Here is a 14,684-nt window from a genome sequence, read left to right as displayed (position 1 = left end):
AAACCTGGTTTTTTTTCCAGGAAGGTGAAAAATAGTTTCCATAGCACTTACTACTGTCAGGCAGGAGGCAAATATGCTCTCATTACTCTGCTTGGTCTTGTTGGCTGACATTGTTCCATTTATTACTGACCTGTGGGAAGGTAAACAATAGAAATGTATTGACTCAGTGCCGGAGTAGTTTTCATCCTATTGCGAGTCAGGATTTTTTTTTACTTGTACTGTGAAAACAATCTACTTCTTTGCAATTTATAAACTTGTGTGGCTTTAAAATCAGCAAATTACATATTTTCAATTTTTGCATGTTTTCTGCTCATGATTAAAAAATTGAAATTCTCAGAGAATTCTCTTTAGCATGAGAGACAAATTCACATGCAATCCAAGGATTAGAATTTTTTTCTTTTTTACTTTACATAGAGATAGCATTCTCAAAAAAACTCATTCTTTTTCCAGAGGACCCAAGACAGGCTGCTATGGRCCATTTTTATTACTGTCTTGAAAAGAATATGAAAGCACAACTTTATAAATKATCTGGACTCAGAAATTGAATGTACATTAAGAAAGTTTGCTAATGATGCTAAAATAGGAGGGGCTGTGGACTCCCTCAGAGGTAGAGGGGACCTACAGAGAAACCTGCATAGGCTGGAGAGCTGGGCAATCATTCATTGTAKGAAATTTAGCAAGAACAAGTGCCAGATTCACCACCTGGGACAGGGTAATCCCTKTTATACACATGGATTGGGGGATGAGAGGCTGTAGAGCAGCACCATGGAAAGGGAKCTGGTGGTCCTSGTCCATGGCAAGYTGAACATGAGCCAGCAGTGYCCTGGCAGCCAGGAGGGTCAACCCTGTCCTGGGGGSMWYMRGGRMMRSSWYMMCAGCCRGGCARRGGAGGGRATTGTCCCRCTCTGCTCTGGGCTGGGGTGGCYTCACCTCAAGCCCTAGGGGCAATTCTGGGTGCCAGAATGCAAGAAGGACTATCAGTGTGTCCAGAGGAGGGCAACCAARTTGGTGCAAAGGCTCAAGGGCAGGACTTCTGAGGAGCAGCTGAGGYAGCTTTGTTTGCTCAGCCGGGAGAAGTGAAGGCTGAGGGGTGCCCTCATCACAGCCAAGAGCTTCCTCAAGGGGGGCAGCACASAGGGAATGTGCTGATCTCTCTCTCTGGTGAGCAGCAATAGGACATGACGAAATAAAATGAAGTGATGTCAGGGGAAGTTCAGACTGGACAGGAGGAAAAGTTTCTTCAYTGAAAGTGTGGTCAGCCACTGGAACAGGCACCCTAGAGAAGTGGTCAAGGCCTGAAGCCTGTCCGAGTTCCAAGAAGCACCTGGTCAATGCTCTTAGTCATAAGGTTTAGTTGTAGATAGTCCTGCAAAGAGCAGRGATTTGGACTTAATGGTCGTCATGAGTCCCTTCCAACATGAGATATTCTATAACTCTATATTGCAGCAGCCTACCTTCTGCCAGCTGGTAAAAAAGGTGTAAACATAGAATGAATCACAGTCATCTATCAGCTCACAGCCATCCTTCTGATCCATCAGCAGTGGAAGYTGATGATTCTTTTGCAGTGACTCAATGGGAAGGTGTTTCATTCTCTGARAGCCAACATCCCTTTTTATTTGGACTATGTATGAAATCTTTCCAAGACATATTTTTWAAAACTGACTGTACTCTGTCTCACTGTAAGATATATTARCACCATTATTAGATTTCTGGATGTRCTTCAGAGATTGTATTGGTGAAGATGGTTCTACTCAGAAATTAAGACATCTTTAGTCAACATATCARTAAATATTCCTATTTCCTGTTCTCTGAGTTTCAAAAGTAGACAGAATCCAGAAGGCTGGATTACTTTTCTTTTCATGTGGTTTCTTTCTTTGTAATTGCCTCAAATGTAACTGAAAGGACAAAACAGTCTTGATCCACAGGAGCTTCAATCACACATACTTGAGAGAAGATATTTTCTTCAGTGTTCCTTAGCTTCCTATTTGTCCAGCTATCAGTTACTGCTGCAGCACCACAAGCTRATAAGTCTTACCAGACTCCTGCTCACCAGCTCACATGTGGATTTCACAGTGAAGCTGAATAAGATCTTCCATGTAACTGACCTTTCACAGAGGWTACTGGATGCAGCCAGCTGTGATTTTAGGATGATGGTGACATTACYGTTAATGTACTAATTTGCTGCATCCATTGCATTTCTCTTTCATCTTCTGCTATCCATCTGATCAAGGATAAGCTAATCTATTTCAACCAGTTTTAGTTAGAGATCACCACTATCTCTAATCTTTGACACTATATATTGAAACATTCCTTGGCAGTTTGTAATTTGTTCTTCTACTATTCTGCTATTCCATCCCTTTTCTGAAATCTTATATCTGTAGACTGCTTCCACAGTAGAAAGGCAGGGGATAGACAGCAATACAGTCAGTTTCCCAGCACATCACATTATTCTGCAGGAGARGGTTTGTGGTACCAGAGGATGGCAAACCACTCTGAATGCCTTCGGTCATAAGCAGCAGTTAATGACTGAAAAGTGTGGTGACTTTAGGCACATTAACCCTGCATAATGAAAACCAAGATTAAAGTATCACTCCAAACAGTTAGGATGGCTGCTTACTTATAGCTACAAAATGTTTTCATATCTAAATGTTTTATAGTGGCTTWTATCTAAATRTTTTATAGTGGCTTTTCCACTRAAAAGTCCTTACATACAGGATTTGTCCATAGCGTGGGAAGTCCTCATCAATGTTTGGGAAATAATGAGAATGTGCATAATACAAAACAGCATCTGTGTTTTCTGGCCTAGACAACTTATAGACAACTCCTTCAAAGGACCAAATCTCCCAATGTATAWAATTTGACCAAATTTCCCAATGTATATAATTTGCAATGGTTGAACTCTTCGACTCTATGAACAAGAGGCAGAGTCCACCAAAATCCAAATCCTTCCTTCTCAAGTTAGTCAATAAATAGTGATCTTACAGTTCAACTGAAGTCACAYGCAGGTGACTATCACTCCTGTAGCCAGACAAACCTTTCAGGCATGTCTGGATCCGCGTTAATCCTCTTTCCTTCGTGAGTCATKTGTGATAAGGAAACACAGACAAGATTAAATTTCTATTAGACTGATGTATAACTGGTTGGAAAGCTGTTCTCAAGAAACAGTTAATTATGCTTCACTGTCAGACAAGATGCATTAAAGCATGTTCTCCAGGGACTATACAATATTTAATTCRTGATTGAAAAGATGGAATTAGCATTTAATGGTACTCATTCTACCTGGAAAAATACTACAAGGTATTATGATCTTAAGAAATTATTTTAAGAGTTTGGTTCAAAGAATGACAKGTAATGACAATAAAGATGAATATCAACTTCTGTGTTTATACAGAACTAATCTTTTGCATAAGTTCAAGTGAGGGAGGACTGAGTCAGCAAAAGTCCTGGAGACAATGTGTGGATCACAAGTTGYACCTGAGACACCAATACATTTTTATGAAGGATGTAACTGTTGTRCTGGCATATGTAGAAAGGAGGATTATTTGTAAAGCATACAAAATGGTTCTTTTATTCCCTCTCCACACTGGAAAAGGCTTCTTTCTGGTTTGGARCACCACAAGTGGAGAAGGATTCTGACTAGCTGGACAGGTTCCAAAGGAGAGCAAAATTGTGATCAGAAAGCTAGGAAATATAACTTGCAAGAAAATGTCTAATAAATACAAGTTGTTTGATCTGAAGAAGAGGAAACATGTCTTTCTTCAAATACAGAAGAAAAAAGGAGAAGAGAACAAATCTTTTTCCATGCCCCCTTCAAAATAAGRTCAGGCCAAATATGAACAGAAGTTTTCTAATTGTATTTTTGCTCTGATATAATGAGGTATTGAGACATTCCCTGGGGAAGTACACAAGTCCTTATCATTTTCTAGAAGAGGCAAATCAGATATCTGTAAGGGATAGTTTAAAGTTGATTCTGTAGGGCAATAGAATAGTCTTGATGATCTTTTGTGGTCTCTTCAGACCCATCTTCTATTAATGTCTATGATTTTCTTTTTCTCACAAGTTAAATAGTAAGGTCTACTCCTTCATGTTGGTTAACCCCAATTCCATGGCTAGGGAGGTTGCTGTCCCCTCATTCTGTCCAAATTTGTGATTTCCACTTGTGAGCAAGCAAGAGAATTCCTACTGCTGGTCTTGACAGAATAGCTGAAGCAACTGTGTAGCAAAGGAATCTATTTGTCTGTCAATGAAATGTCCCAGGACTTTGCTTTTCTCTCAGTCTGCCACAGTGCACTAATAGGTGCTCTAGTAGATGCTAATGGCCATGACCTGTGTCCCCTGGGGTCTCCACTCACACCTGTGGGCACATRAACACAAGTTCAGCTCAGCCCTGTGCTCTTAGTCCATGCCTGATCTGTGCTGTGTGGGTACCGATCTTCAGCTCAGCTACAGCCAAACCTGGAAATTACTGAAAACATTGATTCAGAGTGTGACTCAAAGACTGACTTCATTGAACTCATAGACTGACTTAATTGAATCTGTCTCATCACTGTGGACCAGCCTGGAGATCCTCGGGCTGTATTTGATYGTGGTTGCTCTCACTGGGCCTGATACTAAAAGAGTTCATTTCCATTTTTGGTTCTGGTAAGTTCTTTCCTTGTCAACTCTTTTGCTCTGTCCCTATACTGTATATATATGCATGGATATATATATGTGTATTTATAGGTATAGGCATATAGATATGTGTGTGTGTGTGTGTATGTATTAACACATAAATATTTACATATATCACCAGCTGCACAAGTTCTTTGGAGGTGGTTAAGCCAATACTCCTGCACATTATCTTCAGGTGTCCACTGACTGAATCAAGTGCTTTCCTTATGCCTCAGACCCAGATGTSCTGAGCTAATCTTCAGAATTATTTTTCCTAGTTKTGACKTGATACAGGATGCCAGATGAGAACYAAATTGTTTTTKGATACAAACATCTTCCTTCAAAGCAACATGTTCCTACACACTGTCATAAGCTTCTCCATGGTTTTGGTCTMTTCATCTTATCTAGACAACTGACATACTTCCATTCTTTCTTGAAGAAAGAAGTTTCTAGAGGAAGRGCATCTTCAGACTTTTGTTAAGAGGCCTTTAACTTGTTGCCTCTGTAAGACTAAGTGTTTGAGGTCCAAAGTTGTTTGTGTCAGCAGCTGAGAGGTTGAAAGTCAGGAGWGCCAAGCAGGATAATCACCAGTGAAACCTGTTATGAAAACACCAAAAAGGAGCCTCCCTCTAAGATTAATATATACACCACCAGAGCTCAGTCTAAATTAGTGGCTTTCTGGAGTGATATCTCCATTGCTGACATCTGCTCAACTGCTACTGGGAGTTCCCTCCTGATCTTTACCAACTGGTTTGCCATTTCAGAAGTGTCCAGGTATAATACAGCGTGTGGTAACATATTTCTGCAGTGCTTGATGCATAAAGTATGCCATGTCTCCCTACCAAGCACTGTGTTAGGAAGAGCCTGCAGTATGAATAGAAATATGGATAATCTGTGTTAAGAATTTCTGTTTTGAAGATTAAAAATTATTTACCTAACAAAGCTGTTAGAGTGTACTGGTTGTGAGCATTCTCCCTTCACACGTCCCTTTTCCATGTCTTTGAGTCCCTCTTACAGCTCTCAGCCTTAGGTTTCTGTTATGGAAAAGGAAGTTACACAATCTCCATGTTATGTATGTAGCAAAGCCAACAGGCCTGCTAGAAAGGAAGTGGAACGTAAACCAGGCTGGGGAATACTGCATGGATACGAAACTATGTGGTCTCGAGGTTTTGCAGGACACACAGCGTGCACATGCATGTAGCTGATAGATAGATAAAGGTATTTGTGAAATAACTTTCCTCTTGYTACTGCAGGTTCCACTTCAGAAAGTAGATCTTAAGGCAAGATTGTAAGAGTCCATAATTTTGATCATGCTAATAAATAGACTTTTATTTCTTCTAATAAGGACATTACATCTTATTATTGCTTTTAGTAGAACAGAAGTCTCCTTAGACGTTGTAATTCCTGGAACAGATGATGAACCATTTCAGCAAAAAGATTAGCCTGTGTGATGATACCATCATAAAGCTTGACATCACTGGTCTTGGCTGGACCACTTCCCTGCTCTTCAAATTATACTGATTTCACCAGCARTGTCAGAAGAGAAAGAGGGTGCTTCACAGTATGAGAGTGGGTGTTACAATTTGGCCTGTAATCCTTTACAACTGAGGTTGCTGGGGTGTGGGTGGAGGAAGGAAGAACATTTATTTRAGAGAAAGAGTATTATTGTTGTGTTCTCCTATTAACATTGGAAATACTATTTTAGTGAACTACAGGGTACACTGTAGTACACAGCTAGAGACGCTGGAATGAAGTGAAGTTCATCCTATTTGGATTTCTTCCATCTAATTTTATTTTCCAAAGCTACATCCGTTCTTGGACAAAGAGGATAATCCTGGCAGAGCTGAATTAAGTTGTGGTCCCTGACTGCAGAGCTTGCTCTTATGGCTGGCTTTTATTCAGGGCACAAAAATCAAACAGGAAACTCCTTGTGTCCTACTGTGTTGTACATAGTACATGGACCTATCTTAATTTCATTTTTTCAAACATTTGTTTCTTTTACTATGTGAATATTGTGTAATTGTATTCATTTTTGTTTGTTTCTTCCAGAATGTTCTAATTGTGGAGGTAAGTTGGGTGCTTGTCTCATATTGTACTTAGATAAAGTCAYGTAGCCAAGTCATGATTGGATGTTCTGTTTCTAAAACCTGTCTGTGTTTACACTTCTTTCACTGGTAGGTGGTGCGGAGGGAGGAGGGTTGATTTTCTTAATGGCCTCTTGGTCTTTTTGCAATTGCCTGACAGATTAAACAACATTGCTGTCACTCTAATTGGTGCTCTGCCTTGTGATACCCTGGAGTCTTTGTTTCTGCATCATTTAATTTGTTCTTTTGGTGGTTTCATCAACTCCTGTTCTGCGAGTTGTTCTGTTCCTTGGAGGATAATGAATCAACTGYAGTGATGCCCTGCATTTCTCAGGTGCATGATTTTGAGGTAGTGCCCTTGCATATGCTTTACAGCCCCACAGTTGTTCACAGTCTGTTTGGGAGAGTCAGTCATTCCCTCATCCCCTCAACTCCTGCATCCAGCTTTCCACCCCCAGTGTCCCTGGCCCATCACAGAGCTGTTGCTGATGTAAGGCAATATTGTGTTCAGTTGTAGAGAGAAGGAATGTGTCACCTTGCTGGTGCTCCAAATTCTCCAGATTAAYAGAAGTGACTCTCTTTGAAAATGTTGGGTAAGCAACTGGGACAGCTAGAGAGCACATTAGGATCTGCCTGGCATTTGAGACCCAGTCTGCTTGTATGGAAAGTAATTCCAATAATGTTGGAATTGCATTTCTTAGCAAAGAATGGGAGAAAAGCCATCAGCCACAGGGATGGCTGGTTACCTGAGTAGCTGCTAAGAGTTCCATATTTACTCATTCTAACTGCTTTAACGGAAATTAAAAATGTACACAGCAAATTCTAATGCTATTAAACAGCTGGAGGGCAGAGACAAGGTATTGCTAATCCACCCCCAGAGTTCAGGATCAACAGCTGCTCTCCATGGTCAGTTGTAACCAGGTACCTACTGATTTCACTGAGATGGTATTGGATATGGCAGCTCTGGAGAATCCACATTTGTACTGTGTTCATAAAATAACAAATCGGGCAGATTTAGTCCCAGCATGGAGACAGGTTGACATACTGATCTGGAGCATATGAAAAGTCTAATCCCTGCATCCTTGCAGTGCCCTGTAAAGTCATCTCCAGTCCTGTTTTACAGCCCAAGTACTTGCAACATATCTATTTTCAAGAGGAAGTGGACAGTCCTTGAACTGATAAATTTATGAATAGAAAGTGCTTACTTCAAGGAGTATAACATTTTTTGGATGTGGTTTACATTGGAAAAATAAATCATCTCCACAAAATAAGAAGGTGGAACTTCTCAGTCATTGTCCAGATTTCCTCCTTTCAGCTTTCTTTTGTGTTTTACTTACTCTATTTTTTATGTTTTGTAAGGATATTGTTGGAACTGGAAGAACCATGAAGGTTCTGCTTAATACTATAGAAAAATACAAACCAAAAATGATTAAAGTGGCCAGGTGAGTAAAACGATCACAAAACATAACAATTAACTAGTCTAGTCCAGCATGTTTCCCAGCGTGGATTCCCATTCACAGATCCTGCTTTAATTCAGTGCTGTAGCCTGAGTCACTGTGGGGAGGGTGAAGGGAAGGAAGGGAAATGCTTTTGTGTTGTTCTGCCTTGGTGATGACCCTCCAGCCATTTCAAGACTGGCACTGATGGGCCTGGGAGGGGAATACACCCACCTCTTCCCTGCAATCAGGATGTTATTGGGAAGAGAAGCAGAACAAGAACAGGGAGTCACACGGTTCTGAAGATTTTTCATAAAAGGAATTGTTTTTATGTGTTTTCAGTTATATATCAAAGTTTAATTGGGGTTTATTTTATTTTTAATTRCAGTTTGTTGGTGAAAAGAACATCTCGGCCTGATGGGTACAGACCAGATTGTAAGTGTTGTGAAAATCTCTACTTGACAGTAAAAGTTGCCACTACTCTATCTCTTGCCTTTCTTAACATTCCATGGACTGCTAGAAGCATTGTAAAATACCAGTTATCAATGGATCTATGGGATGCAATGGAAGGACTTGTATAACTGTCATTTGGAAAGCCTAYCCTACTCAGGTTTTCTGCAGAATACTAATTTTATTGGGAAAATTTGAAGGGAATTTATTTTATCAATGAAAGGTGAGTGTTTTATCTTTTGTCTCTGACAAACAATATTGAAGAGAATGTCCATTTCTTCTTTTTCCTTCCTCATTGCCTCTCTCTGGAGGAGCTGCAGGATTCCATCTGAGCACACAAAAGGTGTTYCATTGTAACTCAGTATTAACAAGTCTCACTTTTTTTTATTCAGGAACACACTTCTAATTATTTTTTTTTAAGTATTATTGTTCAAAGGGAAACACTGACATTATAATTAAATCCCACCCCTCCAAAAAGCAGAAGGTAAATTGGACTTTTTAAACTTCCTCCTGCTGCTCAGTTTGCACCACACCAACACCACTTTTATCGAAATTATTGGTCCTTATACTGTGTTATGATGAAGCTGTAAATGGAGCTGTACCAAACAATTGTCATTTTAGACTTATTTAAAATAAACAATGTAATGGCAGGTATGTGGCTAAATACGAATAGATCCATCTAGAAGACATCAACCAGTATTTGCTACTGAAGAAGGCTCTGGTCAGCTGAGCTGGGGARGAGGGTAGAAGGAGAGAGTAGGCAGGTGAGTACCAGGAGGCAGCATGAAGGGTTTTGATTTGAGATTTTGGAGAGAGGGAAACTTTATGAAGCAAAAGTTACTTCAATGTTGAGCACGGTGCAGAGGTTTTAGCCCTGTAAAGTGAACTATGACCCAAACATTGTTTGTACAACTTTTATACTGTGGAGTGGTATTTTTAAGGTTTAGAATTTAATCCTGTAAATTAAGGCATATATTTTACTGGATTCACTAATATTAAACATATAAAAGAGGCAATAAAATTACTTTATGAAGGATAGCTTTCTAGTTTTATGTATAAATTTGTAAAATGAAACAAGTTTTATCCTTGTTTCTTCATAGTGTGATGAATTTTATAAAATATCAGAGATCTCTTTTGTAAATCACTAACATTGCTGTTTCATTTCTTCACCCAAATTTACAGTTCCAAAGTGCCTATTACCCCCAATCTTAAACAACTTAATAGATCCCTTACCTGAATACCTGTAGAATTTTTTAWATGAACCTATTTTTGTGTCTGTAAGATTGAGTTTTTCTCTAGATACTTAGTGAACAATTTGGAAAAAGTCTAACTCGTTTTATAAAGTGCTGATGTTGCACAGACTTTGACACTCCAAAAAATGTACATCTGTGCTTGGCTTCAGGTGYGTGAGTTGTATAATTCAGGTACACTGCATGCATTTACTTTGTTAAGCATGTGCTTGAATCTTCACAAGGTTAGGGCTTTMATTTAAGAAGCATTTGATGCGTTTTGGTAGCATAAAATACAAGATAGCTTTTGCTACTCTTAGCAGAAAATATATAGATCTCGAAAAGTTACTTCTGATTTAATATTCTACATTTTCCCATCCTTACTGTGATACAGTAGTCATCTCACGTATATACCATTGGAACTTCCAAACAGAATTTTCCAGCTCCGATTTTGGCTTCCTTCCACAATGTGCYAGTGATAATTTTTCACAACTCTCCTCTCCTCTGACTATTCACATCCCTGTCACAAGTACTGTATGACTGGGAACTGGTTATGGGGCTACTGCTGACCTTGATGTCTCAGGTTCAAAATTAACATAGCCCCAACTGACTACATATATGTAGAATTTGCTTGTTGAGAAACACACATGAATTTAAGGGCTTATAACTGCCACTGATCTTGTATTGATGGTGTTTGTTATTTGTCTCAATACAGATTACGGATTTGAAATTCCAGATTTATTTGTGGTGGGTTATGCCTTAGACTACAACGAGCACTTCAGAGATCTAAATGTAAGTTTCTGACAAAAAAAAAGTTCAAAAAGTCACAGGGTCACTTTTCCTGTATTTATTCCCATAAATACCCAATAATTTTTGTCCTCCTTGGGGCCCTGAGGAGMTATGTCTTTGATGTGGTTGGGTTTTGGGATCCTTTCAGTGAGTGCAGAACTCCCTGCAAAACCTCAAATAATTCAGAGGAGTCCCTGCTCAGCACTGTGAACAGTTCCTTCCCTCTGTGAGTTCCCTAAACTTCCATCTTCTGTGAGCTTAGGATTTCTCAGGTTCACCTTTGCCAGTATGTGCAGASACAGCAGCAAAAGTGAAACACAGCCACAGGTCACACGGATTGTCTGAATGCTACATTGCCTGTCCATTTTCTCTGGGAGGTGAGGATGGAAAAAAGGTGCAAACCTTGCCTTTGCTTCTTGTGGTAGTCCCAGGTGCACCTCAAAGCTGGGAATTCCAAGTGGGAAAACTTGCTGTAGCTAGAAAGTGAAATCAGATGTCTGGAAAGGAAAGAGTAATTGTAAGATCACTAGGTTAGCCAAACTGAAGTATTTCTGAACAATTAATAATAATAATAATTAATAACCATGCTTTTACAATCTCTTCTATTTTTTTCAGCACATATGTGTCATCAATGATCATGGCAAAACAAAATACAGAGTGTGAAGCAGTAACATCCACACCTGAATATTTCTGTGAAGCAGAAGTTTGACTACACTCCCTCAAGCGATGACTTGACTACATCTCCCATAAGAGCAATTCGACTGACTCGTATGTCTTTCAACTCAGTATAATAAGTTTACTCTAGAGATACTGATGAATATTTACAGTCTGAGAGCTCTTATCTAAAATGTGAAGCATAGGACTTTTACAGTTACYACCTTTATTAAGTATTAAAATTACCACATAAGATGCCTTTTGACTAATAACTTGTCTGCCTCAGGACTCACTGCATCTTTTCTTTACTCAGTCCCTCATTCCACCTATTGCAATTCACATATTTCACTTTGTTGCATAAGGTCCTTCAAAAGTGCCATTCTGTACACGAAGATTATTTTTACTAGATTTCATTGACTTCAGCATCCCTTTAGTCTTGGTCAGATATACTGCTACCAAATTGACAGCATTATTTTGATTTAATTTCACAATTCAAAATCTTCAGCAGAAGTTCTATGTTGTTGTTACTCATTCTTCCAAACAAAGTTTTAGTTCTCAGAATGTACTGAATTAGAGTGGTCAAATTGAACTTTTGCAAGACATTGTTGATCTGAAATTGGAAGATAACGTGGCTCTGGTATGTCATGTAGCCATAGATCTGACCTGTTTAATGCGCTGAATCAAGACAAATCAAGGCAGGCAGGTTTGAATTTCTGCATGGTATCCCTTTCTTCTCTAGGACACAATCAAGTATAAAAATTAACAGTGTTCTCCTGAGCTTATATTCTTAACTAAACCTCATTAAACAAAAGTTTAGTGTTAGTCAGACAATTATTCAGTTATTATTTGATTTTTGTGGCATGTAGCAAAGTTGAGACTTTTTGTAACCATCTGTCATCTTTGAGAATACAGATCTGACAATGCTGAAGAAGATTTGTATAGAAAAAAATAGTAAAAATATATAGGACAACACAGAAACCCAGTAAATGTAAGAGTACTGTAGACTCTTGTTGCCTTCCTTTATACATCATGTCTGAAGAAGTTTCTGAATTTACATGCTGTATTAACTGCAAAAAATTTAATTTTGTATTGAATATAAGTGTTCTTAACAACTTCCTGATGGAAACCAATGCAAAGTAAGCAGCTGTGTATCAGTAGCTTTGCTCTGAGCTATGACAGGCAGATTGTTACTAGCTGCAGATGCCTATAAACTAATAAAGAAAAATGAAGAATACTTGTTACATTGCGCAGTTGGTTGTTTTCATGCTTCAGCATATTTCACACATCCCATAAAAGCTTTAAAAAATATGCATTTACCTGGTAATGTATACATACCATATGTATATGTTCTGTAGCTGATAAGCTGTTGTTATTTGGATAAAATCCATGATGTTAAGGGAATGAAGAAATTAAAGAATTATAGTGATTGCTAGAGAAATGCCTTAGCCCTCTCTTCTCCTTTAACCTCTGTTTTGAAAGAGTTCTGTTGAAAAGTTTTCCCTCAGAGTAAACTTCTTCTGTTTTAGAGAATAATGCGTACCTTTACAGCCCCTGGAAGAAGCTGCTGAAGAATTTCCTCCCTTTTTGTTTTGTGAGAGTGTTAAAGCTTTTCTTAATGCTTCTGACTGCTACGCATTTAGCAGTAATGACACATTGCTTATACTGACATGCTTAGGCTCAGGCTTAGTCCAAGACATCCATTAGGTTATTTCCCTTTTTTCCTCTCTTCTTAAAAAAATCACAATCCAATTCACTTTGCTACTATGATCAGCTTTCAGCAACAACAAAAATGTAGGGAGTTAGTGTAAAATTAGTGTGAAAATATGAAGTACTGTAGACACACACAATGCAAACAGTGTTGAAATAGTTTAATTGGAAGACTCAGATTATTAAAATCTACATGCTTAATAGAAAAGACCAGATTTCTAGAAAATATGAGAACTGAGATGTTTCTTCAAATTCCGTTTCCTGCCGCCCTCATATTTTTAACATTGTGGAAAAGCACTATACAGATTTCATTAGTGAATTTGCATGTGGAATTATACTGTGAATAAGGAGGGTGTTCTCTTCTAATGTCATGTTTGAATTTGTACCTTTTTGTATCTGAGCATCTCCAGATATCTCAACTGCTGTCCAYGTTACTCTTTGCTTGAAGCACTTCCACCTGAAAAATTAGCTTTCAATTACTTTAACTATTAGACTCCAAAGTATCATTAGTGTAACTGAGGGAACAGGTAATCATGCATATATGACTGATTAATATTGGCCTTAGTCTGTTTGGTATGCTCAGAGAGTTTATTACCTTGTGTTTTGGTAATAGTGTTCTTTCCACTGTTTTAACTAAAAGGCCACTAAATACTTTTTCAGTTGTGGTTGCACCCTATGACCCACAAAGCTATGTTTGGGTTTTTTTAATCAGTTCAGCAACATCTGTTACTTAAGAGGAGATGTTCTTTTAAATCCATTCTTTCCCTTGGACATGGTGTTTATGGGCAAGCTTCCATTTTTCTTCATCTCAGTTTTTCTTCTTAAGCACTTAACACCAGCATCTTCTTTTTATGTACCAACATCAACATCTGTTGAATACATATTAGCATGGACAGTAATTTTGTTTAAAGTGATGTAAATACTGATCAGCCATCAGATTTTAGATTTTATTCAGTCCATTTATATTTACATTTGGTCCAATTCCAAAATATCCAAGTGATTTTCTGAACAGAAGGCTAAAGTAGCAACAATAATTCCTGGTTAACTGAATATCAATTAGGATTTCATGTTGCAAACCATAGATATGGTTTGAATATCTAGTAATATCTACCCAAAAATAGAATTTAAATTGTCTAAAAGGTCTGTAATTAAGRTATTTTTTTCAATTGAATCAGCTGCTTCACTCTTCTAGTTAGAGCTCAACAAAGTAGAAAATAGTGTCTGGTTGTTTGATTGCTTACTACTAGTGTTATGTTTCTTGACCATGTCATATTAATCCTCAAAGTGTTGCTAAGAAATTTGTATGATGTAAAATACCAACATTTGTCCCCCAAAATACAGTACTAACTGGATGTGATATTCAGCTGCAGAACAGTTTCTGATCTGTGAAAGAGTCTAATCATYACAGTTTATACACAGGAAAATGCTTTACTTTGAGATGTACTTATGTCACGAGTCATCATTATTGCTCTGTGGTAAGAATAAGATTAATTTAAATACAAATGTTGTGAATTCTAAATTTTTAGTATTTCTTTATATCGAAAAAGATAAAAGCTGAATCAGCTTCCCTGCATATCTTGCATTTTGATTTTCTCAGATAAMATAGCAGTGCAACCTGCTATTGTAATCAAGCTTGTTACACATGAAAACTGTAATTGATTCTAGCTGCCTTTAAAACTTTAATT

At 38.2% G+C, this 14,684-nt stretch overlaps 1 protein-coding gene across 2 annotated transcripts in view; it reads left to right on the top strand.

Moving 5' to 3' along the window:
* PRTFDC1 (phosphoribosyl transferase domain containing 1) overlaps positions 1–14,469 on the top strand; it is a 45,044-nt gene extending 30,575 nt beyond the window's left edge. Inside the window, exons 5-9 of one of the 2 annotated variants that reach the window (XR_008966492.1) lie at positions 6,700–6,717; positions 8,094–8,176; positions 8,559–8,605; positions 9,272–9,384; positions 10,565–10,627. Coding sequence is in view for 1 of the 2 variants with exons in the window: in XM_057383999.1 (XP_057239982.1) it covers positions 6,700–6,717; positions 8,094–8,176; positions 8,559–8,605; positions 10,565–10,641; positions 11,254–11,301 (273 nt within the window). In the remaining variant the exon portion in view is untranslated. Of the gene's footprint in view, positions 1–6,699; positions 6,718–8,093; positions 8,177–8,558; positions 8,606–9,271; positions 9,385–10,564; positions 10,642–11,253 lie in introns of those variants that run through there. The other variant, XM_057383999.1, reaches the window with a different exon arrangement.
* Positions 14,470–14,684: the final 215 nt, after the last annotated feature.

Source organism: Malurus melanocephalus, unplaced genomic scaffold (assembly GCF_030028575.1).
Source record: "Malurus melanocephalus ecotype Western Australia unplaced genomic scaffold, MMel_1.1 scaffold_14, whole genome shotgun sequence".
NCBI classification, from domain to species: domain Eukaryota; kingdom Metazoa; phylum Chordata; class Aves; order Passeriformes; family Maluridae; genus Malurus; species Malurus melanocephalus.
Note: the sequence above shows the minus strand (reverse complement) of the source record. Positions and strands in the feature narration are given on the sequence as shown.